At 50.6% G+C, this 23,717-nt stretch overlaps 6 protein-coding genes across 6 annotated transcripts; 2 read left to right on the top strand and 4 right to left on the bottom strand.

Moving 5' to 3' along the window:
• Window positions 1-580: 580 nt before the first annotated feature.
• ASPACDRAFT_80159 (putative UDP-galactose transporter) lies at window positions 581-2,597 on the bottom strand. Its single transcript, XM_020205588.1, has 4 exons — window positions 2,337-2,597; window positions 2,202-2,231; window positions 1,167-2,138; window positions 581-1,103 (listed from the first exon to the last, which is right to left on the bottom strand). Exons 1-4 carry the CDS (start codon window positions 2,403-2,405, stop codon window positions 786-788), a joined length of 1,389 nt encoding a protein of 462 aa, XP_020054389.1. The 5' UTR covers window positions 2,406-2,597; the 3' UTR covers window positions 581-785.
• Window positions 2,598-3,840: 1,243 nt separating this feature from the next.
• On the bottom strand, window positions 3,841-6,510 carry ASPACDRAFT_80158 (uncharacterized protein). Its single transcript, XM_020205587.1, has one exon. The coding sequence runs from the start codon at window positions 6,063-6,065 to the stop codon at window positions 3,867-3,869; it is 2,199 nt and encodes a 732-aa protein (XP_020054388.1). The 5' UTR covers window positions 6,066-6,510; the 3' UTR covers window positions 3,841-3,866.
• Window positions 6,511-11,162: 4,652 nt separating this feature from the next.
• On the bottom strand, window positions 11,163-14,327 carry ASPACDRAFT_80157 (putative meiosis specific protein Hop1). The gene is made up of 10 exons (XM_020205586.1): window positions 14,257-14,327; window positions 14,169-14,191; window positions 13,888-14,104; window positions 13,560-13,839; window positions 13,340-13,505; window positions 12,986-13,289; window positions 12,668-12,925; window positions 12,387-12,615; window positions 12,145-12,338; window positions 11,163-12,092 (listed from the first exon to the last, which is right to left on the bottom strand). Exons 1-10 carry the CDS (start codon window positions 14,281-14,283, stop codon window positions 11,637-11,639), a joined length of 2,154 nt encoding a protein of 717 aa, XP_020054387.1. The 5' UTR covers window positions 14,284-14,327; the 3' UTR covers window positions 11,163-11,636.
• A 2,109-nt stretch (window positions 14,328-16,436) lies between these two features.
• On the top strand, window positions 16,437-20,456 carry ASPACDRAFT_80156 (F-box/WD repeat-containing protein). The gene is made up of 3 exons (XM_020205585.1): window positions 16,437-17,122; window positions 17,211-19,877; window positions 19,928-20,456. Exons 1-3 carry the CDS (start codon window positions 16,826-16,828, stop codon window positions 20,051-20,053), a joined length of 3,090 nt encoding a protein of 1,029 aa, XP_020054386.1. The 5' UTR covers window positions 16,437-16,825; the 3' UTR covers window positions 20,054-20,456.
• A 532-nt stretch (window positions 20,457-20,988) lies between these two features.
• On the bottom strand, window positions 20,989-22,246 carry ASPACDRAFT_45343 (translation initiation/elongation factor MRX8; the record flags this gene model as incomplete). The annotated part of the gene is made up of 2 exons (XM_020201587.1): window positions 20,989-21,547; window positions 21,618-22,246. The coding sequence occupies 2 exons, from the start codon at window positions 22,244-22,246 to the stop codon at window positions 20,989-20,991; spliced, it is 1,188 nt and encodes a 395-aa protein (XP_020054385.1).
• A 351-nt stretch (window positions 22,247-22,597) lies between these two features.
• On the top strand, window positions 22,598-23,532 carry ASPACDRAFT_80155 (putative AP-3 adaptor complex subunit sigma). The gene is made up of 2 exons (XM_020205584.1): window positions 22,598-22,678; window positions 22,794-23,532. The coding sequence occupies exons 1-2, from the start codon at window positions 22,610-22,612 to the stop codon at window positions 23,280-23,282; spliced, it is 558 nt and encodes a 185-aa protein (XP_020054384.1). The 5' UTR covers window positions 22,598-22,609; the 3' UTR covers window positions 23,283-23,532.
• Window positions 23,533-23,717: the final 185 nt, after the last annotated feature.

Raw genomic sequence — 23,717 nt, 5'->3', positions numbered from 1 at the left:
TATTGACGTTAGACCCACGAAGAACACGATTGAAAGTACTATCACAACTCACCAAATGCATCGAGCTCCTTAACATTGTCAAACGGAGGCGTGTGAAGATTCTCAGAAAGATAACCCTCGGGAGTCTGTTGAGCCTGACTGCTGAAATATGGTGAGACTCGAGCGCCCTCTTCTAACGTATGATTAGCATGGTGGTGACGGAACCGACTCGGTGTTCGCAGCAGTAGCTCTGCTCTGCGCTCGGACAAGGTCTGCTGCCTGGGTGAGGGCTTAAACTGATATCGATCACGCCGCATGTTGCCTGAATATACGATACCTCACACCACCGATTGCCACGAAGGGAAGAGATATACCAATGGGGACGGACGAGGCTATGCGGAAAGATATAGAGGATAGGTACTAGTCTCCCCAAAGGAGACTTGGTAGGAGACATGTGACTGCCCACAGAGGCCATTGAATCGAGCCACCCCAATCAGCCACGATGATGTACAATGTCTTGTACATCAGCCTTGTATGTCCTGGATGATGAAAGATAAGCTACTATAGTTTTGCTTCGTATGGTGCAGATGCACGGTGTATAAAAATATGGGATTTGAGATTCCTATCCAGCTATAACCAACAAGGTAGAAGAACGTCCATAGAGTACAAGAAATTGAGGCATTTTCCGTCGAGAACGTAACAGGCATCACCGCTTCTATCCATCCATATTTACTTCCTGGAACCATGATACAGTGTAGCGCCAGTTCAAAAGCCACTATCAAAACACTGGTACTCGCACCCTCGACTCAATGATCCCGAGGGTGCTTCTCAAAGTAACCTCCGCTTGGAGTGCGGCCAGCACTAACGCGTACATGGCCCGGTGATGTAGGTCTCGATGTGGAGAGGCCGGCATCGGACAAGAATGGTGTTCCAGGAAGCTTGATAGATATTTCGTTGGGTGATGGCGAGGCAGGTGAAGCCTCACCACTCTTATTATCCTTCTCATAGCGGTCAACTCGAATGGGGGGCGGACGCAGCGTCTGTCGTTGAGCCTTGACAGGGTTGGCGCTTGACTCCTCACAGAGGCAAGTAGTCACTAGTACTGCGAAAGACCCAAGGAGGAACTACAAGCATACCCATTAGTTCTCATCTCAGTAAGCAAAGGGGATGATCGCGTGATCGCGTACATTTGCAGTGAGTTCAAACTCGAAGAGCCAGGTGCTCGCTAGCGTTGTGAGGACGATGCTTGCAGCCGTAGCAATGTTCTTCGCATCTCTGTAGGCATAGCCAATGCAGAAAGACGTGGCAATACCTCCCAGGGCTTGAATAATAACAGTAGACCAAACGACCCAGTTGTATCCATCGAAGAACCCATTGGCTGCCACTTTCTCACCGTCCAGAAATACGACGCCGATGAACAGTGCAGGGAAGATAGAGTAAACGGCCAGTTGGACATTGCGCACCCAAAGAGAGGTCGCCTTCGCGCTGTCTTGGATGACTTTTTCGAAATATACCCCCGCTAGACCAGAGGCAACACAGGCGCCTACAGTAGCCAAGAGACCAATTGTTCCGTTCAAGCGAGGATTAGCAGTCAGGATATCCTCCTCAATGCCTTCGTAGGTCGCGGAACGCTTGTGTAGATTTTCACGTCCCAGCTTAGCAGCTTTCCATTCCTCCAACGACCGTGGGAAGGAAAGATGCGCAGCTTCGTCAAAGTGAGCCTCGTCGACGCTGCCATTGGGAATTTGCACCAGTGCAACCCCAATCACAAGGAGTACCAGCAGACCCCATTTGCGGAGAGAGATCGACCTCCTGAAGACAAACAGGCTGAATATGGCCGTTACCAGAAGCTTCAGCTGGTACGAGACTTGGAAAGTGGCAGCTTGCAAATTCGAGAGTGCAATGTACTGCAAAGAATTGGCGATCGTATAGAGACAAGCGGGGATTGCGAGCTTCCAACTATCGCCGGAGAACACAGCGGAGGTGAGCGAAAAGAATAGCGACGTTGCGGGAACCGAAGGTGGTGCCGTCTTCGAGACCTCGTACAGGGCTATGGTTAAGGAGATGGCGAGTTTGGCGACCTCGTTGAAGAAAACAGCGGTGGACGTCAGATACCGTCTGCCACCAGCTGGCGCCATGACCCTAGAATAATGTGATAACTACAAGGAGAAGTTTAGCTTTCCGTTACAACTGCAGAGCATTGAGTGACCTGGTGAACTTACCAACACAAAGGCAGTATACTGTGCCGTCAACTAGACCAGAACACATAGTTAACGGGCGTGCCCAGCAAGGATGACGCTGAGCGCAAAGCACAGGCGTGCAGCAATCTTTTAACAAAGGGTAGATGAAGATCTTACTAGGACCCAAGAAGCATTTTTCATGGTTGTTCCCAGTCCTGCAGACCGGCGCGCTGCGGCCTCTCCCATAGTGATGTTAGTCAACTCGTCCTCGACAGCACTTGCGCTGTCTGTGGGTAAGCTTCGAGTACAACAGTAGCAGTCTTATATAAGACTGCCCCGCAGCAATGTTCTCACGTCGCGTAAATTGAAGTAGTTGTAAGCGACTGCGGCGGAGATTTTCTTGAGCGAAATGTGCACGCGTCGGTCGGTTGTCGGAGGGGGAGGGGGTAGCGGGAGGTTGTGCGCGCTGGGCCGTGAGTCCGCCAGCAAACCGAGGCCCAATCGAGTGAGTCGCGAGAAGCAGGTAAAAGGTAGGGTCACTAGTTCGTGAGGGCGAAATGGGAGGGTAGGATATTAAGGTGTAACGTTCGAGTAGAGTACCCTCTGTAGAACAAAGGACAAAGGAAGAAAGGCAAGGAAATCAAGCCTGGAGTGGAGGAGTGAATAAGAGAATAAGAGAGTCCGGGGTATTGTCGAGACGCTTGTTTGGGCGGTGTGGGTCACGGGAGGGAGGGAGGGGGGGAATAGAAAGCACTGAGCAGCTGAGCAGCAGCAACTGTGGCGGTCTAGTCCCTCAGTCTCGGTTCAGTCCATAAGTTACGTAGGGTGTGTACTGCGTAGCTTAGAGGTTCCCACTGCTGCCCACTTCCCACTTTCCAGCCTTCAACTCAATTCTTTAAGTCAACCTTTCGCTAATAATCTCTCATCCCCCCTCCCCTGAGGAATGGCAGCTGACGTCAGACAGACATAGCAGTAACCATTTTAACGTCGATCCATGCTCATCATCAGCGCACACCACCCATGCTACTGCCATATGAACAATTACACATATCCATTCTAGCATCGATTGACGGAGAATCCTTCCGAACAGACAAATCCTGCCTTCGGCACCTTGGCAAGCCACCAAATCTCCAATCCAGGCACCGCCACACGCCCTGTTGTGGTACTTTCCGACGTGCCTGACTACTATTCGACAAGCCCGGCGGGTATATGCCGGCTTCAGGGGCTGCCTCAGCCTTTCATCGCGGACTTTGAATTGGTGCGACAAGCGGGCGCGCCTCATACACAACAAAACACGCTCGTGCAAATTAGCAGCCACAGTTCTTTCGTCTTCTACGCAATCAAACAGACCACGTTACGCATGCAGGAGAAAACCATGGTTCAATATTGAAGTCATTTGATTTGGTGGTACACCGTACCACCCGTTCTCTAATTTCGTCAAAAGGAATATATACATGAGTAGGCAATGAGCCAGCGATCGGTGTTGTTAGAGGATAGTCATCTGGTATCATATCGCCAAGTTTTATACAAGATGACAACAGTTTAGGTATCAAAGGAAAGCAACGAGTGTTCAGGTGGGTAAGTAGATAGTTATGAGATGCATCAAGCGAGTGAAAGATGCAGTATGATCGAGCGTTAAATTGAACTTGTTGGACATCGGTTTCATAAACTCAGAAGACAGCTGAAGTGTTTCCAAGACATCGAGCTTTAGTGGACAGCCGTCATGTTACTGTTCTCGTTGTTCCACCTGATAGCCCAGATAGGAAAGTCGTCGCTCTGGGGCGCCTCGTTCGACTCCTCCAGGATGATTGCTTCGCTACTATCCGTGCGTCTCCTTGAGTGTCGTCGCTGTGATTTGGGCACAGCCGGAGGTGGACGCATAGGCGGCGGCTTTTGCGTTGGAAGGGCCGAGAAACGCTGCAAAGGATGCGTGGGTGTTATGGGAGAAGCTCCGCTAGTGACGGGGGATGGAAGGCTCTCGGAGTATGCAAGACTGGTGCGAGGCGAAGGGAACGACCAAACAGTTTTCTGCTCTCCCTCAGAAGAACTACTCTGAAAGACCAGCCCCTCCCGATCACTTTGCTGCGTGGTTTGGCTCGATATAGCCGAAACTGCCGGGCTCAAGCGTAGGAACGACATATCCGTGCCATAGAAGGAATCGCGTGAAGGCACGGAAAGCATAGATCCCTGATCGGGCTCCGGAACACGGACTTCGTTGAAGAGACTGGGCGTGATTTTGCCTTGTCGCTGTCTCATGGCTTCTAGAAGATGTTCCTCTTGCCGCGTCACCGCAATGACTCGACTTCGTCTATTGGCCTCTTTCTGTGCAGTCATCGAGTTTCTAGTGCGCGGAGCAGTCTTTGACTGACTGAAGATAGGATCTCCATGGAAGAACTCTGGCTCAGAAATCGTGGGGATACCACTTGATCGGCGAGACTGACTCTTCCTAGTGGCTGTTGATGATCTTCCCGCTGACGACATGGAGGGGTTTCGACGAAGAGATTGGTTCCTCTGGCTGTATTGCGATCCACGACTTATGCCAGATATTGGCCGGTCGATTTCTCGCAGCGTGCCTCTAGTAGTATGCGCTGCAGAAGCTGTGCAGATTTCAGGCTCACACTCGCCGTAAGTTGCCACACTGTTTCTCGCACTTGCATCAGAATGGCCCTTGGGGTAGGTTTCGTCGTCGTCTTCCTCTTCGTCCTCTGACGAAGACAGACAAAGAACGCTTGACTGGTTGAGATCCGCCGTTCTCAACGTACTCTTGCTGGTTTTCTTGGGCATTAAACTCTTCGCGTTGGCGCCATTGTGACCAGCATTCGAGGCACGATAAGCCTTTGAGGGAAGGCGGGTTTTAGGAGATAAGTAAGAATCTCTGCTCCATCCGCTCACGGAACTATTGGACGAAGGGTCTCGCGAGTCCTGCTCGGTCGACTTCGAATCCCGTTTTAACACGTGATTGTCGCGGCTCTGAGACTGTGCATGCAATCGCTCGGACGACCGGGCGGTATGTTCCATGTCGCTATACCTTTGCAAAGCGAGGTCCATCTCATTGGTGCGTACGGTCTTCTCAAAGGAAGAATCTGACCAATCTGAGCTTCTCATCTTGTACTTAGTGGATGGTTCTTGAGCGTGGTGGTTGGCTACTTTCAGAATAGATGCCTCCGGATGATGCGGCGTTTTTGACGGCTTTTGAGAGGAAGCTTTGGTCTGGGTGTCTTTCGGGTTGGTAGTAGCATGCTCGAAGGTCACTGAGATGGGCGAAGGCGAATCTACCATCCGCTGGGGGGACAGAAGAGGCGCAGCATTCGCCCGTGGCTTGGGGAACAGCATTGAAAGATCAATCCGAGGCGGACGCATCTTTTTGCGTGAGTCCCTCATGGATTCCTTGGGCTGTTTCAGTCCATGGCGCGGTTCTGCATGTTGCCGCGACTCTGATTTGCGATTTTCGTTGTTTCCAGGGCTGCTAGTTGCAACTCCAAGGGACGGGTTCGAGTCCGTGGCCGATTCCTTGGAGGTAAAATAGGAAAATAAGGCCGATGAGGAGCCAGTAAGGTGAAGTCTCTTCGAGGCTGTTGGTACAGCAGGCAAGGCAGTATCTTCCAATCGATATTCCTGCCCCAACAGCGGGGATGAGGCTCGAACACGGAGATGAGCTGGTGGAAGAGTGGATTCTGAGCCGGCCGTCGGAAATGGAACGAAACTCCCACTCTTTTGTGACTTTACCTCCGGAGATCGTCTGAAGGTCGGCTTTTTCGATCTTCTCTTGTCGTCGCGGCTAGGGTATTCATCGCGAGAAGGGATATCAGCGGCTCCCAAGATCTTATACGCCTTTGAGGAATTCTCGTTCCTCAAATCATCCTGACTCAATGTTTTCGGAAGCTTTCCACCGGGAGTTGGATTCATTTTGGCGATTCTTCTCAGTAACTTTCAATGGTCCGCTGGGTAAGAAGTTTCGATGTCCCGAGTTCATGAGTTCGGTCTGTGACAATTGCAATCGGACTACTTTACTCTCGTTGCAGCGCTAGCTTGGAGTAACCACATAAATCGTCTCTCCATACAACGGTGAAATTGGCACGGAGACTCGAAGCTCAAGGTGGGAGGCCTCGAATCCTTTTTAGCTCTTGTGTCGGGATCCGTTTGTGTCTTCCCCACACGAGCGTAAGTCGGTGTGCCGTCAGAAACTCCTTATTCGCCTATGTAGTTACCGTTTTAGTCACAACGTATTCCGGCTTCAACGTCTCGCTAGCAAATGCTATATGCTTGAATAGGCGGTCTGGAAATCGAATAGTTGCTGGTACCTGACCCTATGAACGCCACAATATGTAGGGGCAGGGGTCCGTGGCATAAGGTTAAAGAAAGTAAGGTAGGAAGGGAAATGGGTCAGAGTCGTGAAGTAGGTGGTTCGACTATGGAAGAAAATGTGTTGCGCTTTGAGAATAAAAAGAAAAAAAGGTGAACGAGTGAAGCTATTGTCCGGAAAAAGTGCAGAGCACCAAGAAGAGGATCCTCAACTGCTTTTGAAGGACTGCCGGTGCAGAAGATTGACCGGGCGCAGGAGGGTTCGGCCGTCAAAGCCAAAAGGGAACAGCAGGCGCTATGAAAAATCTGTTGTAATAAAACAAAACAAAAATAAATAAAGATAAATAAAAAAAAACCGTATATTTAAACTATTAAACGCGGTGCAGAGAGCACTGTAAAACAGTAGTAGAGAGTTACTATCGGTAAAAGGGGTGGGACACTGAAGACAGAAATACTGGAAGGAGGCGCCAGTAGTGTCTAAATCTAGTAGCATGGGCCAACAACTAGGAGGGAGCAAGTCGGGATGAACAACTTCCAAACTTAAACAAAGCTGCCTTGAAAGGTGAAAGGTTCTCTTTTAGCAACTCAAATCGTAGATGTGGAGCATGAGAGCCTGACAACGAGTGTCAAGAAGCAAGCCCTGGGCCATGGCCATCACAATCAGGGGAGAACGAATGGTGAGTGGAACTGGAGCATCGCACAACAGCAGTAACAATCGACAGGCACCCCTCAACCATGGCTCCATAGATCGCTAAGTGGCCGCTAAGAGGGAAGCTCGAGGGGTGGGTTCGTGGATACCCGGTGATGAGAATTTGATAACTCATGATGGGTCCCCGGGGCAAGCGATGCCTCATCGAGGCAAGTACAGGATTCAGAAAGGAATTGGTTTCTCATCGTCATGTTGCAATTGGAGGCCGTTCCAAGCCAGTGCGAGGAATTGTGCCACAGATTCTGTCTGGACTCTGAGGTCGGTCTCTTCTGGGGCCGTAGAGGTCCGTGAGAGACTCAGAGTTCCGGAATCCGAATCAGCGCATGAGGGATTATGCTGTATGTACTGTACATGAGTGCTATACTATCCAAGCTCCGGAGTCCGGAGTCCTGAACGACTAATCTACAATGCAAGAAATTGATTACCTGGAAATTGATGTCTTGAAGTCCAGGGGTTCCGAACGGGGCGACGGGTGAAAATTCCATGGGAACTGGTAAGCTAAGCCACATGATTTGGTTGTCATGAGAAAAGACTTGTGTGAGCGAGCAAAGTTAGTTGGAGATGCAGTTGAAGTGACAAGTCCACGATAGCGTAACCCCTTGCCTTGATTAAAGTTTCTTTCTTTTGTCTCTTCAAGGATGTGTTCCTTCCCGTCTTCTGCATTTTTCTAGGGGTGGTTCTAGAGGCAATAGTGTTCTTTTTTCTTCTCTTCCAGGAGAATAAATGATAAATACGGAAAGGTTTAGGCGCGCGGCTGCACACGTGCCTACTTGGACTATTTGGGGATAAACAAACGAAGCCCCGGTCTTTTTCTTTCCTCGTCAAGACAGGGGGAAAGAATTACAGACATTCGAGCAATGCATCATAAGGGCCGGTGGGCATACATGAGTACTGCCTACACCAGTAAAACACCAACTTGTGTATCAGGACTTCAGATCTCAGAAACACAAACTGTCGCGCTGTCATGTCGTACCAAGTTTGTGTCGGCAGCGGTCAAAAATCCTCAAGAACTTAAAAGTCAGGGGCTAAAAGCGGCTAGTCGTTGCTCCACGGGTTCTGCCAACCACTCCGTCGATGATTGATGATCCATGGAAATTGCTGATTATGTGCACACTGCGCACAGTGAAAAGAAAGCCTTGCCTTGAAGAACTACCGAACCTCCTCGCCTGCCCTCAGCCTCTCAGCCGTCCCTTAGCTGGTTTCTTCCTCCCAATGGAAATGCTCGCTGCTGCTGATCTTCGTCCCGCGCCCCAGCGTCATACCCCGGCGTCGTGCTGGTGGGGTCATCGAAGTTCCGATTCAATAGTGGTCGATGATATCGATCTTGAACAAGCACGAACCTGCCCATCTCTACTCTAATTGGAATATCTAGGACATCCTCGTCTACAGCCGTGCGCCACTACCGATCGGGAGGCAAGATAGCGGCGAACTAGACATCAGTCGTTCGTCATTGGGTAGCCAAAGGCTTAATCTCAAATCTCAGATGCATGGCGATTGAATAGTCAACAATGATCGATGGCCCTCTGGCACATGTTTCCATGGGACGACGCTGAGATGGCGTCTCGTCGAACCCTCATTTGCATGTACATGCAGAGGAATTACTCATATGCGGTTTGCAGCATGGAGAGGGTATGATGACGCCAGTGGCAGTCAATTTTGTTATCACAGAGATGGACTTGGCTCACTGGCTCCAATTAGATCGGGACAGACGGCGGGATTGATCAGTTCAAGGTTGTGCCGCCTACAATGTTGAATTTGAGGCCTTCGAAGGGGCTGCTGGGATGCAAATCTCAACAGTGTTCTTAGCTTTCATTTCATGCTATCAATTTCTCGCCATGGCCACTGTTGAGATGAGGAGGTCAATCTGCTTAGGAATGCATGTCAGTATTTCATGCAGCATTCCTCGTTTGCTAAGGAATACAGTACAGTACTAGTATGCAGATCGATTGTCTGCCAAGCTGCCGTCCGTCTGTCCGGCTATCTTTTACCGAATTAGTCTCCCATTCAATGCCACTCTCTTGCCGAGCCAGTTCCGCAGCTCGACAGGGCAGGGCATATGACAAATCTGGTTCTCTGCTACGTACACAATTGTGTCCACTGCGGCTCGTGCTGACGCTGCTAGGAGGCCGTCTGAAAGCTAACAGACGGGAAGAGCCAAGCGTCGGAGTTTCCCCACGAATTTCAGAAATTCGATGTCCAGTTCCTGGAGCGATAACCCGAGATAGTAAGACGCAGCCACATTCTCCAGAAAATGAGAACTCAATCCGCACGTCAATGAGTTTTGGATTGTCGATAGTACCAGTCTCAGGCATAAGGGACCATTTGCGGACTATTCGGTGACTTGGCTCCCGAACCGCTGGAACCTTTGGGTTTAGACCCCTGATCGACGAGCCCTAGGCAAATTGACATGATTCACAGGATGTTTTTTTCCAAGCTATCGGTCCACCCCCTTCCTCACAAAGGGAGGATTTGGAAAATGGACAAAATAATGATCCAGATGAATCAAACGATAGATTCGAACAGGCAGGACTCCTACCGGTACAAGAACTACCGATTATCTACGAATCGCGGGGGTACTCCGCTCAATGAACCCAGCTAGCCTACTTCATACCTACCATGAGCACAAGAAAATGAAAAAGAGAATCCCCCTGTGCTTATTTCCCCAAAAGATGATCAACCTCATCCTCTCCCGCCATCCCCTATCCCAAAAACAAATCTCTCCCCCGAAATCCCTACCCACTTCCCACCTCTTCCCATCCCGCAGTCCCCGCTGCCCGCACGAATCTAATCCCTCTTCTGCAAATGCTCCGAATATGACGGCTCAATCTTCATGGAGACATCCCAGACCCAAACGCACCAGATGTAGATAGACTACTACATAGTACAACTAAGGGTCAAAAAAGTGGTCAAACGCACCAGATGTAGATAGACTACTACATAGTACAACTAAGGGTCAAAAAAGTGGTCAGTCCGTGCCGTTTCCCCCACGAACCTGCTGCTGCGGGCATGAGCCTTCAGATCCACGATCAAGACCGAGATTCCAAATTTGGTGTATCTTCATCCTCCCCTCACCCCGCCAGAATCCTCGTTTTTAGCTCTCTAGTGATCCACGCCAGTACTTGGCTGGGTATTTGATCGGCATCGCTTTTGCTAGGTGGGGCTTTCGCATCTTCCGGGCTCATGCGATGGAATGGTTTCTGGGTGTTGGCGATATGATGCTTAGGTCTTTAGGATGGGGCGGAGAGGGAAAGGGACATTGGCTTTGTGATGAATGCTAACTTGTGTGTGAAAGGGGGGATAAAAGGGGATATTCGGTATGGATACTCGACAACGACCTCGCATGCTTTTGCTACGCTTTAGAATTATAGTGGGGTGAATGAATTGAGAATGAGCGGGCTCACGAGGCTTTAATGTCAGTGACAATAGGCATTATAAACTCCAACCGGGACGTATAAGAAACAGGGGACTGACGGGGGACTGCTGAGATGGACTCATGAATGGAATGGAAAGCCAGGGATATGATCACTGGAGCAGTGAAGGTCGATGAGTGGTGGTTCAGGTTGGTATTGATGACTGCTAGGTGTACTATACCATGGTACTTTTGGGGGGTTTGATAACTACGCAGTGCTTAGTGCTTGATTTTGGCTATCGAATCGGCCATTGTTCCTTTGCACTTTTAAGTATAAAATGCCTTGCTCTTTTCGGGTTGCCGGGATTGGAGTGGTAAACCAGCAGACTGTGCTAGGCAGAATGAGAAGTGGCCCTTGCTTTTGTCAATTTCGATCATATACTAGCTGAGTTTATCTTTTCTTCGTGGCTTACTATACGAGGCCTGGGCAGGTTTTGGAAACAGCCTACTGCGATTCGAATGACACGAAACGAAGGTCATTCATTCCACCTCCTACAACGATTAACCCAAATAAGAAACTGACTCGCTTTTGTCATAGAAACTTGACAGAATATATCATACTGCTGCTACTATGCTCATAGTGGCTTTATTGAAACATAACAAGCTTTGCCTGCAAGGTGTACATAGACCACCGTACGAATAAAGACGTACCCTATCAAGCAACGCCCCATCTTTGCGTCTCAACACCGTGCGCCTTTCACGCGATATCAAACTCCTGTGCTTTTTCTGCAGAAGAGCCCCAATTCCCCTCCTGTTCGTGGATTTGAGCTCTTTCTGGCCACTGCGTGGGGTGCGTGGGGTGGGGGTTGAGACAGGGAAGGGTGTAATAACCTTATTTCGAAACATCCTAACCGCACATGAAAGCCAGCTGGAGACCCTAAGCCAGACCTTGGGTCGAAAGCCTGTCATGACTCAGGGTCCTCGTTTCACTTTATAAAAAACATGACCGATGTGTATTACCTCGAGGTTGAAGGATTTGATCCGACTAATAATGGCCTTCGAGGGGGGCTATGAGCATTTGCACATCCCATTAGTGAGACCTCACGAGTCGCATTGTTCAGACATCGAACTCGTCGGCCCCGACATCAATGAGCTTGGAGTAGTTGCTGATCTTACGCCGCTTTCTGCCACTCCTTCGAAGACTACCCTCGCTCGTCTCTCTCGTCGTTGGTGTCTTTGGGCGCGGAGTTCTGTGGGTCTGTTGGGAGCTATCCCTTCGGCTGCTCAACCTTGTGACTCTGCCACTCGGACGGTCTGGTGTCGACTGTTCGGGCTGTGCACTGTCCTCTTTGGGAACAGGCAAGGACTGTTTCCTCTTGCGACTTCGAGTCTGGCTCCCGGTAACCGTCACGATTTCTTCCGGCGGCTCTGTATCGCGCTGTTCTCTTGGCTTGAGCGCAGAATCTAAGCTTTCCCTTTGCGAGTCCGTGTCCTCAGTGTTCGCTTCCCGCTCTTTATCGATCAAGGACTTTGTCGCTTCAGTAGGCGGTCCCGAACCATCGGGCCAGATATACTGTAGTACATTAAGCACGCTTGGAAGTCACAACATGTAAGAGCAAACTTACGTGGTGTCGAATCTTCAGCATCGGATCCAGAATTTCTTCCTCGATTGTCCGCTGGACATCCTCCGAAGCTGGGATGAAGAACTTTGGCAAGCCTTTGCGGGAAAACCCTTTGCTTTTGTATCCCGGTGTCGCTTCCAGGAGCTCGCGCTTTCTGAGCAGCTCCGTCATTTGAATGATGGTCTGTCCATTGCAGTCTACACGCGGTCAGATTATGGTATAAAAAGTATAAGTGATCCACTCACGAAGCTTCTCGGTGAAGACCGACGTATGATTCGGGTAGCCCTCCGTCTGAATAATCTGGATGGCTCTTCTTAGAAGAACCAGGCTGGTCATTTCCTGGAGTACTTGGCCTTCTTTTGGTTGCAGGAGGCAACGATAACATGCGTGGACATTAGGTAATTTGGCATCGTCGCTATCTTTATATCCGTAGCAGGACAAATGCTGATACAAGTGGCAGAAAGAGCATTCGATCTACCAACGTTAGTTTCTGTTGTGTTTTGACACCATCTGGCTCACCACCTACCATGGATTTCACTTTTTCTTCGCCTTCCCAGCCGCATTGACACCTCACGATGCCTTGGCCTTCTTCAGCTCGAGGAGCATCCAAGCCATGAGCTTTCAAATACTCCATAATGTGACGAACACTTTCCTCTGAAAGATTTGGCTTCGGAACTTGTACTGGTTGTATAGTGCTTGAATCCTCAGACTGGGGAAGCGCTTCAGGGGCGATAGGCTGTGTAGGAGACAGGCCACTATCGAATTGAGAGCCTGACTCTTGAGTCTAGACTTGTTAGTAGCCTTTCTAAGAAACTTTGTCATGTCTCAAGCATATTTCACTCACTCGCAACATTCCTTCCAACTGCAGCCTTTCGGCAGCATCCTGGGTAGGTTCCGTAGAATTATCAGCTTTCTGCGATGGCATAGATGATACAACATGATCCTGGTTTAATGAACCATCTTTATTGGTGTTGTTGCTCTTTTCGACCACGTTGATGGCGGCCTCGCTCTCCTTCTCTCGAAATCCCACATCATCCATTCTCTGAACTACATCCGTATGTTCAAGATCAGGTGGTATTTGGGGCAGAGCTTCTGAGCCTTCTGGTTCAGGCCCAGTCCACTTCATAGAAGATACCCTAAGTCCCACACTGAACACAATCAGCTACTTAGCCATCACAAGAATTAAGGATCTCCTTACGTATGCCATCCACTATCCATTATACCGCATGATTGCGACTCTCTTCTCCAGTTTTCTGTATGGGGAAACTTGATCGTGTCATCTTTCGCCCCATTGAACCCCGGAGGCTCATATTCAGGAGGGCAATTATCAGTATAGAACAGATGAACCCCTAGATTGCGTTTGTCTGGATCCACTTCTGTTAGCGACTTCCCACTTCAAATGAGCTGAGGATACTGACTTGGGAGAGCTGGTAAGAAGGCACTCAACGTGATCAGCCGCCTCACAATCGTCTCCAAGCCTACTCTGGCTGATTGGGCAGTCTTGATGTCAGCAACTAGTCCCACTGGTTCTATCGACAGACTCTCGAGACGGTGGTTGATATCTCCAGAGTCTCCAGAGTATTTGAAGGAGAACGTGTAGGACTCGAGCACATTCTCAGGGGCATCCTTGTCGACAAGGACGGTCAATTGGACGGCTTCCAGCACATTCTTGCTTAAAGCGTCGAAGATGCCGTTTTCCTGCGCATGTCAACATTCTGTAATGCGCGACTGACTACGGAGTCATACCAAGATGTCAAGGATCATATCCGCCTTGGGATCGGAGCCTCGAAGGATGATCTTGAGCGGCTGGCCCCTTTTGCCTTTGCCAAAGGGAACCTGCGCATCAGACTCTAGCGTAGGACATGGTGTATTCCGGTCGAGGAATTCGCGGTAGGAGAATTTCCTTTCGCGCTGGGTTTCCTTGAGGTCCCTGTCATCGAAACAGGGAAGCGGTAGGAACTCCCTGCAGCATAACACATCTATGAGATTCTAGCTCTATAGCGAATCGAGGCGGAAACGCGACGAACCGAAGGTAAAATAAGGTACCAAACTAGTCAGGTGCGTCAGGCGGATGTCGGTGACAAGCCCACAAGGGTATGATCATTGAGGCCCTACCGATACATGCAGCATGATCTGAACCATTTCCAAGCTTTGTTGCTGCTGCTGCGATATACTTTCTTTAAGCACTAATCTTGGAGGGGCTCCAATGACGGTCTGGGTCTGCACATTGGTTGTGGGCCCGCTACTCGCCGCCGCATCATGAAGGATGCGAGGAGGTTGTACTTGAACGGAGGGGTAAAGCAAATTGGAGTCTCTAAATCTGACCATTCTGGAAAGCGGCAAGATGAATGATCTGAAGAATGCAGTACGGTGCGTGTGATCAATGGAAGGAGTTTGCAGGGAAAGGGGAGGAATCGGAGCACGGTAAGGCAGAGTAACATTGCAGGTGAGCAAGCAGCAAGCAATGTTTCGGGGAAAGCAGACCGACCAAAGGCGGGTTGACGGGTTGACGGGTTGACGGGTTGACGACATCAGACCGACAACACCCAAAGTACCGTCCGGTCACGGGGAATGCGAAGACCATTTTTCCTGCCAGCAGAACCCGCCTTATGATAATAAATAATTTTCGGAGAATGTACAGTCTATCTACATATGTAGTATCTACCGTGAGTTTGTAGGAGCTTCTCTGGTCGTTCTCCACCTAGTTAAGCTGACCAATGTGACACGGGGTACTGCCTTCTCCGGAGGATCGTAACGGTAAATATATGTATCCATCAAGGAGCCATTCAACCATGATTCAAACACTACAGTAATCTTACTATGCGACCTGTAATTGGTAGTTTTGCCACAGGGCTAGAACCAGACCGATCAGCTTGAACCTCTACTGCTTACCGTAGTAGTCAATGATGAGAAATTGAATGGTCAAAAAGTGATTGAATGCCTGCGGCCGAGGCTGTCAACTGCTGTAGTTCTTGTACAGTAGTAATATTCTCTGGAACCGGCAACCGATGATCGATAACGCGGGCGAGACGGTCTGACTTTATCTGGCGCTTCCCCGCAATTGTCCCTGGCAAGTCTGGCACATCGGTGTCTTTTCTTCCTTGATCGCACACAAAGCAATCATGGATACAGGTAGATACTAACCGATCTGCGCTTCCATGCCGATGTCCTCACCTTGATGGCTTCGACATCAGAGAACATGGTAGAAACCAAAAAAACCAATATCATCTCCCTTGAAGACCCCCACCATGTCACGTGTACTGTTTCCGAGGCAAGTGGCAAGATCCCAGTCTTACTCAGTGAACTCATATATGTAGTCTTGCACGAGGAGTCCGTCGTCAAAGGGACAGACAAAGCAGAAAAACCCACCAAGTCTGCCAAGTAAGACAAAAAAGTGTCATATGCACTGATAATGAAGGGCGATAAAAAGTATTGGTGGCGGTGGAAACAGGAACCTACTGTAGTATCCCGACACGCCCGCGATTCGATGCCATGATTCTGCATGTCCCAAGCCAAAATGATTGGGCTTCAGGTCACAGAGCGCTCCGGGCATTGGGCAAATTGAATCTGCAGGACGGTAAGAAAACTCAGCAGCTAATTTAACCGCCCGCCTCGCCTCTTGGAATTTTTGCCTCCTTCGTTGTTTGCTTTCTTGTTCTTTATTATTCAATGCAGTTTGTTTCGGTGTTTGTGTAAAAGTTGCACCACCTGCTTACTGCGTATCAGAAACTTGGCCTGCAAAAACCCTTGATTTGCCATACATTCTTCCAAGCTCTGTCGTCACTAAACCTGCAACTGCGGAGAATGAAAATGACGATTTCGCCCCAAAACGAGGACGTCGGGAAGGCGGCCAGATTGGGCTAGTCGGTGTTAAGAACGAACTACTGTACTTAGTACTTTTACAGTAACAGTAAATTAACTATTTTAATATGTAGCCCAGGTGTTCGATGATTACTTTCCATAGTCGGGATTGCTGCTTGATTAACTGGGTTAAGTTAGTTAAGTTTACCTGAGACTGTGAGACTGACTAAGTAAACTTCCAACCAGAAAAGAAGGCACCGACCCAAACTACCAGTACCTACTCGCCCGCCAACCACCTCCAATTCCCTCTCCCTCTCTCTCCTCCACTCCACTCCAGCCCAGCCTGTCTCCTCTCTCCTCTCCCTACTCCCTCTCCTCTAATTCCCTCCCTCCCTCATCCTAAGTGACTTACTCTCCGCACAACAACCTCCTTGTCAGCAAAGCACGCCACAGCTTTACCAACCCTACCCAACCTACTCCTTTTACACCTCTGACCACTTCTGTTCCTCTTTTCTCTCCAGTCGACCTTGCTTGGCACGGATATGTTCTAACAACTCTTTCCCAATCCTCTTGGGCACTCAAATGGTCTTGACGGGCGTGTATCGTGTTGGCGACCCTCTTTAACACCGACTTTGCTTCGACAAGAGTCTAGCCGACTTTCTCGCACACAGAACTACGATTCCTCGCCCCATTATAAAAAGGTCCTGTTCACCGCAATAGCTTCGCAAAGTATCTGAGATTATCTTCGATGGTGCCTCATACTTCATCACACTCTCGACCCTGAGCCCGCCCTGACCACGCTATTTTAGCGCGACAGACTCTCAAACCGTGCTCTACACTGCAACCCCGTCCCTACAACAGCACCGGACTCTGGGAACACGCCATGGAGGACCGCGAAAATGGTCATGGTCTTGACCCTGGCTCTCCCAAAGCAGCGGTAGGACAATTCTCGTTTGCTCCTGCCACTCAAACCACGGTTGTGACGACGACCACCACTACGACCACCACTTTTCCACCCATGTCTATAAGGCCGCCTCACGCAATGCGAAATCTCGACTCAAAGCTATATCCTTTGGCATCATCTCCTACTCCTCAATCATTGAGAAACATCAAATTTGAACTTGGTGGGGAACAGGTTCTGTTTCACGAGCCGGAAGACACGGCAGCCAAGCTGAAGGAGGTATGTTTGTTTGATCTCCGCCTTGTGATTCTTGAATACGGCTCGCTTGTCTTGAATTTTTATGATTATACTGATATAATACATGTAGCTGAACGAAAAGGCGGTTGCTCTGAACGCTTCAAACGGTATGGTACGATCCGTGACCTCATTTACCTCCGATGATGCCCAACTGGCCCGACGTTCTCAACCCCTGAACCACCTCTCCATATCTAAGCGTCGCGCGATCGAGAACAGTCACCGTATTACTCATGCGTCTTCCCAAAGAGTTCCATCCGAGCCTTCAGCTCGTTCGTTTCGTTCTCAAGCCCCTACGCAAGCACAATCCATGACGGCTGGCCTCGTCACTCCGGAGACGGAAAGCAATAACGGTGCGGGGGAGGGTGTCATTCCCAGACGGAGGGTCTACAGTCTGAGTAATCCTCGCCGAGAGACATTGCTACGATCCCCGTTGTCCTCGGAGATTGAGTCGCAGGGCACTTTTCCAGGAAACAACATCTGGAGAGAACCGTCCCGCACCAAAACCGTAGTCTCAGACCGAAGCAGGCCGTTAGCTCGGAGTGACACGGAATCAAGCCTCAGTCGACCTCACTTAGGGGCGTCTGCAAGTCAGGATTCTGGATATGGTGCTCCGGACGACGATTCTCAGCATCCACCAAGCGAATCAGCGTCACAGCGGGCATTTATCGATAATGTGGTGGCACAAGATATGTGCTTGCCTAGCCCAAGTCTGTCCCCAGTCGCTGCGATGAACGCAATGAACGTTGATTCCTCGTTCGACTCTGCCGAAGACCCAGAAGCTGACACGGATTCAAGTTATGACAATAATGACACCAGGGCGGTAGGTTCTTTGCGGAATGTGCAAGCGAAGGCAACGTTCGTTGAGCAAGCTGGCGGCAGCTCCTCGACGTCTGTGACGCAGCGGTCTGCTTCGCTAATGGAGATTCCCGCTGTCCTGGATTTTTTCGACGCGATTCCCGATCCGATGAAACCGTATGTCATGCATCAGCTGCTCAAACGTTGTCCCAAACCGACCTTGCAGTTTGTTGCAGACGTTGTAAATCCGGCCCTGAAGTGTGATTTCTTGTCTGCTCTTCCGACCGAGCTAAGTCTCAATATTGTCAAATATTTCGATGTTCAGACCATGTGTCGAGCCGCGCAGGTGTCCAAACGATGGCGACATATCATCAACTCTGACGAGAAGTCGTGGAAAGAGCTCTTTGATCGAGATGGCTTTAAACTTCCCGATGGAGAGCTGGAACGTGCAATCAGAGAAGGATGGGGCTGGCAGTTCCCGAGCGGCAGCGAGGACCATGAAAAAGACTTGGGTACATTGCCATCCTTCCAGTCTGATGAGGAGTCTGGCCACAGCAAGAATGCGGTATCTCTTGCGGAGTCAAGTGACATGGCATTGTCTTTTAGTCGTCGACCGAAGAGGAAAGCCGTCACGCGTGTCTCAAGCCGGAAATTAACAAAGAGGAAGATTTCTTCAAGCGGAACTGATCATTCCGAATCCGCAGATTGGAGAACAGAGGTGTCTAACTCGGAAGGACCTTACGCTGCCGCGAATGCCGCAGCTGCCGCTATCCCATACCCAGAGATAGGTCTGCCAACCCTACGAGGACTTCATCTCTATAAATCGCTGTATCAGCGTCATTATGCCATCCACAAAGCTTGGATGAAACCGGATGTCAAACCAAGACATATTGCATTTGGGGCACACGGTAACCACGTGGTCACTTGCTTGCAGTTTGACACGGATAAGATTGTGACTGGAAGTGATGACACAAATATTAATGTTTTCGACACAAATACTGGTGTTCTCAGAGCAACCCTGGAAGGCCATGAAGGTGGCGTTTGGGCTCTCGAGTACTACGGCAATACTCTGGTTTCTGGATCTACCGATCGATCAGTCAGAGTTTGGGACATAGAAAAAGCGAAGTGTACCCAGGTCTTCCACGGGCACACCTCAACTGTACGCTGCCTGCAAATTGTCCTACCAACAGAAGTGGGGAAAAAGGCCGATGGCTCTGCTGAGATGATGCCTAAAGAGCCGCTAATCATCACAGGTTCTCGTGATTCCAACCTGCGGGTCTGGAAACTTCCGAAGCCTGATGACCCTGAGTATCATCCTAGTGGACCTCACTCGGACGACACTGATTGCCCGTATTTTGTTCGTGTTCTTACTGGTCATCAGCACTCGGTCCGAGCGATTGCAGCACATGGTGACACGTTGGTGAGCGGGAGTTATGACTTCACAGTCCGGGTATGGAAGACGTCAACGGGAGAAGTTGTCCACAGACTTCAAGGTCACACACAAAAGGTGTATAGCGTGGTCCTGGATCATAAACGGAATCGCTGTATCAGTGGAGCCATGGACGTCATGATCAAAGTCTGGTCTCTGGAGACAGGGTCACTCTTGTTCAACCTGGAAGGTCATACCTCTCTCGTTGGACTGCTCGACTTGAAATATGAACGTCTGGTTTCAGCAGCTGCAGATTGTACTCTGCGGATCTGGGACCCGGAGACCGGTCAATGCAAGAACTTGCTGAGCGCCCATACAGGGGCGATCACATGCTTCCAGCATGACGAACAGAAGGTCATCTCCGGCTCCGATCGAACTTTGAAGATGTGGGATGTTCGCACTGGAGAGTGTGTTCGAGACCTTCTCACCGATCTGGGCGGAGTTTGGCAGGTCAAGTTCAATGATCGTCGCTGCGTTGCTGCAGTGCAACGTCGTGAAGTGACCTACATCGAAGTGAGTGTTATGTTTGCTGTATACAAGAGTTATTTGCTGACCATTTCCAGGTTCTCGATTTTGGCGCTTCGCGTGACGGTGTGCCCAGTGAGCAGCTAGGCAGACGTATTCTTGTCAATCGCTGGGGCAACGAGGTCAGCGATACTGACGAAGATTACGATGTGTCGGATGCTTAGATCAGACCCTGCTGCTTGTTGTCCGGCTTTTTTCCCCACAGAGACGATCGAAGGCAGTCAGTCGACATCTAGGCAACGACACGGCCGCTTCATTCCCTCGTTTTAACTCAACAGATCCAGCCATGAAATAATTACGATACCCCTCCATGGATTTTCTTTTCCTATCATGAGACTTGCATAGCGTGGTTAGCATATTTTGATGTGCGGCATAATGATGGGTCGGCGTTGTGGCATTCAAAACATCCTGTTGACCCCAGGGTCAACGTTTTTTCCGTCTTGATCTGCGCCATGTCTCGCATATTCTGTGTCCATATGCATTTAACATTATCTCGAGCCACAGGCCTCCAAGGTCTCAGCCTCTGTTCATGCATAAACATATTTTTGCACACATTGCAGCTGTTCCAATACTCACTTGCCATAGAACTCAATAAAAAATGTCTCTGAAGTGGCCCTGACTAGCGCTTGTAACGAATACATATGTCTTGTTGAAAATTACTTATTTACACGTAATATTACAATGCGCTCGTCGATCAAACTGACGGCTTCAAGCAAGCGTCAACAGAGACCGTGGATCCTAGCATAGCCTGAAAGTTTTGAGAGTCGCACGCGGACTCGCGCATTAATCTGCAAGGTATGCATGTCGATAGCAAGGTCAAACCACATGACCTTCACAAATGGGCGCCGGTGGCATCGGACATGATGCGAGGCGCATGGCTTTTGCTCCAAATGAGACAGAAAACATGGCAATATTAATGCCTCCCGCCTTGGGGGAGCGGAGAGGTGAGCATGGACCCCCCCGTCTTTAGTGAAAATCAATTCAAGGCACGTCCAAAATGTGTTCCTGATTCCCTTCCGCTCTCTGTTGTATGGGTAGTACCATGAGTTCGATTTCTGGGGGGTCCCCGTGAAAGAGCCTCTCTCTCTCCATCTCTGTTTCATTGTCGTTTGGGCGACACTTGGAATGAACGCTTGCTTGACCCGGTGAGCACCTTCGTGATCGGAAGTTTACCGGCCTTCTTCTTAGTGTTCTTCTTCTCTTCGCCCTCCTCGTTCTGTACCTGCGTCGTCGGCGCCGCCACCGTCACCGCCGCCTTCTCTTGCTTAATCACATTCCCCTCCGCGTCCAGATTCGCATCATACCCGGCCGCCTTCAAGATGGCCCAGCGCAGGGCGGAGATGCCGATGTAATTGCCGGGGGTGCGCTCGACGTGCGCACAGGCGGTCAGAGTCTCCCCGAGGGGCGGGGGACCATTCCATTCACGGGCGATGTCGGCGGCCGACTCCCGGAACTCGCGGTGCAGGTCGCGACACGCGGCGAGGGAGGACTCCGAGACGCCGGAGCGGAGCTGGTTGCGTTGCTTGACGAGGACCTTGTCGATCTTGGGGACGACGATCTGGTAGGGGAGGCCGTATTCGCTGAGCCAGCGGATGATGACGCGGTCCATGGGCTTCATGCCGTGGAAGCCGTCGATGAGGAGGAAGATGCGGCGGAGTCTATTTGTGTGTAGCTTTTAAGTTAGAAGGTGGGCTTGCGTTATGATTGGTGCTCGAGACCAAAACGTACTGCTTCCTCTTCTGTAGGTACTTCATGATTTCTTTACCCCAATCATACCGACCGCCATAGCCGTATCCCGGCATATCGAGCAGCACGATCTTTGACTCGCCGCCTTTGGTGCCGCCGATGCCGAAGGCGTTCATCTCCCGCGTCCGGCCGGGTTTCTTCGAGGTGTAGCAGAGATCGCCCGTCATGAGGGCGTTCAGGAGGGAGCTCTTGCCGACGTTGGAGCGGCCGAGGAAGCAGACCTCGGGCTCGTGGGCGGACATGGGCGTCGTCCGGAACTTGCTGGCGGACCAGAGCTTGACCGGGGAGTGGCGCGAGGGGGCGAAGAACTTGTCTGCGTAGGCGAGCTGGGCGTCATTGGGGCACTCGGTCTCATAGTAGTCATTGAGAATGGTTGCTGGTAGGTCGGAGAGGAGCGTCTTCGGGGTAGGGTGTGCTGGTAGGTCAGAGAGAGGCGTATTCGAGCTAGGGTGTTGAGGTTCGACCGCCTCTGCAGGGCTGAAGAAGTCTTCTTCCAGCGGAGGCTCTGTAGGCGAGGAGTTCCTCGCCGTTACTGCTGAGGAGAAATATCGATGGACTTGTGCCTGTAACGGCCGGATCGAAGACCTGAGAGTGTATAGTTGAATAACCATATTGGAAAGCTGTTGTCTCCCCCACTCAGAACAAAGGTTGTTGAGGTGATGATGGTCTGGTAGTTTTTGGAGACAAGCTTTCCTCCGCGGCGTACGGAATCAGAAAATCTGCCGGGCGGTGACATTCTAGGTCGGTCCGATTGACTCCACCGCCTAATCGATAAGAAGATGCGTCACGCCCGCGGAGGGGAAATCGGAGAGCTTCGGAGATACGCACAATCCAGACTGACTCGGACTACTGCAGGTACTGTTTCTGAGCTGGTTCACTTGGAGTACTTAACTCACCACCTATAATCTTTCTCTCTTTCAATCCCTTCGCAACGCGTCCATATTCTAGAAGACAGACAACAGCAGGCCTCCAAGATGATCAACGCCGTCCTGGTGTTCAACAACAACGGTCAACCCCGTCTGACCAAGTTCTATACTCAAATTGTGAGATGTTCTCTCTACAAGCCTTGCCCACATCCTCTCTTATCTCCTGCTCACCCGAACCTCCCAATTTCCCCACCTAGCCTTGTCATTGCTAACCCTCTCTCGCACACACCAGGACACCCAAACCAAACAGACCCTCATCACCCAGATCTACAACCTGGTCTCTCAGCGCCCCCCAAGCGCCTGCAACTTCCTGCCCCTCCCGCCGCTGCTCTCGCGCGGGGCCAGCGCCAGTGCCGCCAACGGGCCCTCGGACGCGCCCACCCAGATCACCTACCGCACCTACGCCACCCTCTCCTTCATCATGATCTCGACCTCGACCGAATCGCCCCTGGCGCTGATCGATCTGATTCAGGTCTTCGTCGAGGCCCTGGACCGCATGTTTGAGAACGTCTGCGAGCTGGATCTCATCTTCGGGTACGAGACCATGCACGCGGTGCTGGGCGAGATGATTGTCGGCGGCGTGGTCGTCGAGACCAACATCGAGAAGATCGTGGCTGGCGTGAAGAGCCAGGAGGGCCAGCTGGGGAAGAAGCGGGCTATTCAGGCCGCCAGTTCGGGGCTTGGGAGGGGTGGGTTGCCTGGGCTGGGTGGGTGGCGGTAGAATCCAGTTACTCTATACGGTGATAGACCGTAGGAAAGGGAAGGAAGGGCTATGCATCAAGCGATGTCTGATACCACAGTAAGGATGAGATGAGACTCTCATGTGTAATGATTTTCTTTGGCTGTATACGGTTTGGTTATTTTGTATGCGCATACAGGGTTGTTCTGTTGATGGCGTTGGGGTAATGTGATTAGACTAGACCTGGCTTATTCCTGATTAGAGGCAACCAGTGACTCGGCAGACAATCTACAACGAAGCTACACTAGCTACTATAACTATCAATAGCTATTGAATTAAGGATATGGAGGCTGGAACATGGTACAGCACAGTACACCGCCCGCTATTCTGCCAGGGGGTTGAGCCCTATCGCACGTGATGGACAGAAGTCTGGAACGCCGGCAAGGCAGTTGTTCCGAAGGCGGCCCACAGAAGCGG

Source organism: Aspergillus aculeatus (assembly GCF_001890905.1).
Source record: "Aspergillus aculeatus ATCC 16872 unplaced genomic scaffold ASPACscaffold_12, whole genome shotgun sequence".
In the NCBI taxonomy this organism is placed as follows: domain Eukaryota; kingdom Fungi; phylum Ascomycota; class Eurotiomycetes; order Eurotiales; family Aspergillaceae; genus Aspergillus; species Aspergillus aculeatus.
Note: the sequence above shows the minus strand (reverse complement) of the source record. Positions and strands in the feature narration are given on the sequence as shown.

Coding starts and splice junctions, on each gene's coding strand:
- ASPACDRAFT_80157 (XM_020205586.1), bottom strand. CDS start 14,283: ATGGTTCAGATCATGCTGCATGTATCG. Junction 13,290..13,339: donor ATGGATAGTGGATGGCATAC/GTAAGGAGATCC, acceptor GATTGTGTTCAG/TGTGGGACTTAGGGTATCTT. Junction 12,339..12,386: donor GGTCTTCACCGAGAAGCTTC/GTGAGTGGATCA, acceptor GACCGCGTGTAG/ACTGCAATGGACAGACCATC.
- ASPACDRAFT_80155 (XM_020205584.1), top strand. CDS start 22,610: ATGATCAACGCCGTCCTGGTGTTCAACAACAACGGTCAACCCCGTCTG. Junction 22,679..22,793: donor CCAAGTTCTATACTCAAATT/GTGAGATGTTCT, acceptor CGCACACACCAG/GACACCCAAACCAAACAGAC.
- ASPACDRAFT_80156 (XM_020205585.1), top strand. CDS start 16,826: ATGGAGGACCGCGAAAATGGTCATGGTCTTGACCCTGGCTCTCCCAAA. Junction 17,123..17,210: donor CGGCAGCCAAGCTGAAGGAG/GTATGTTTGTTT, acceptor TAATACATGTAG/CTGAACGAAAAGGCGGTTGC. Junction 19,878..19,927: donor GTGAAGTGACCTACATCGAA/GTGAGTGTTATG, acceptor GACCATTTCCAG/GTTCTCGATTTTGGCGCTTC.
- ASPACDRAFT_80158 (XM_020205587.1), bottom strand. CDS start 6,065: ATGAATCCAACTCCCGGTGGAAAGCTTCCGAAAACATTGAGTCAGGAT.
- ASPACDRAFT_80159 (XM_020205588.1), bottom strand. CDS start 2,405: ATGGGAGAGGCCGCAGCGCGCCGGTCTGCAGGACTGGGAACAACCATG. Junction 2,232..2,336: donor AAAATGCTTCTTGGGTCCTA/GTAAGATCTTCA, acceptor GTTCTGGTCTAG/TTGACGGCACAGTATACTGC. Junction 1,104..1,166: donor AGTTTGAACTCACTGCAAAT/GTACGCGATCAC, acceptor GTATGCTTGTAG/TTCCTCCTTGGGTCTTTCGC.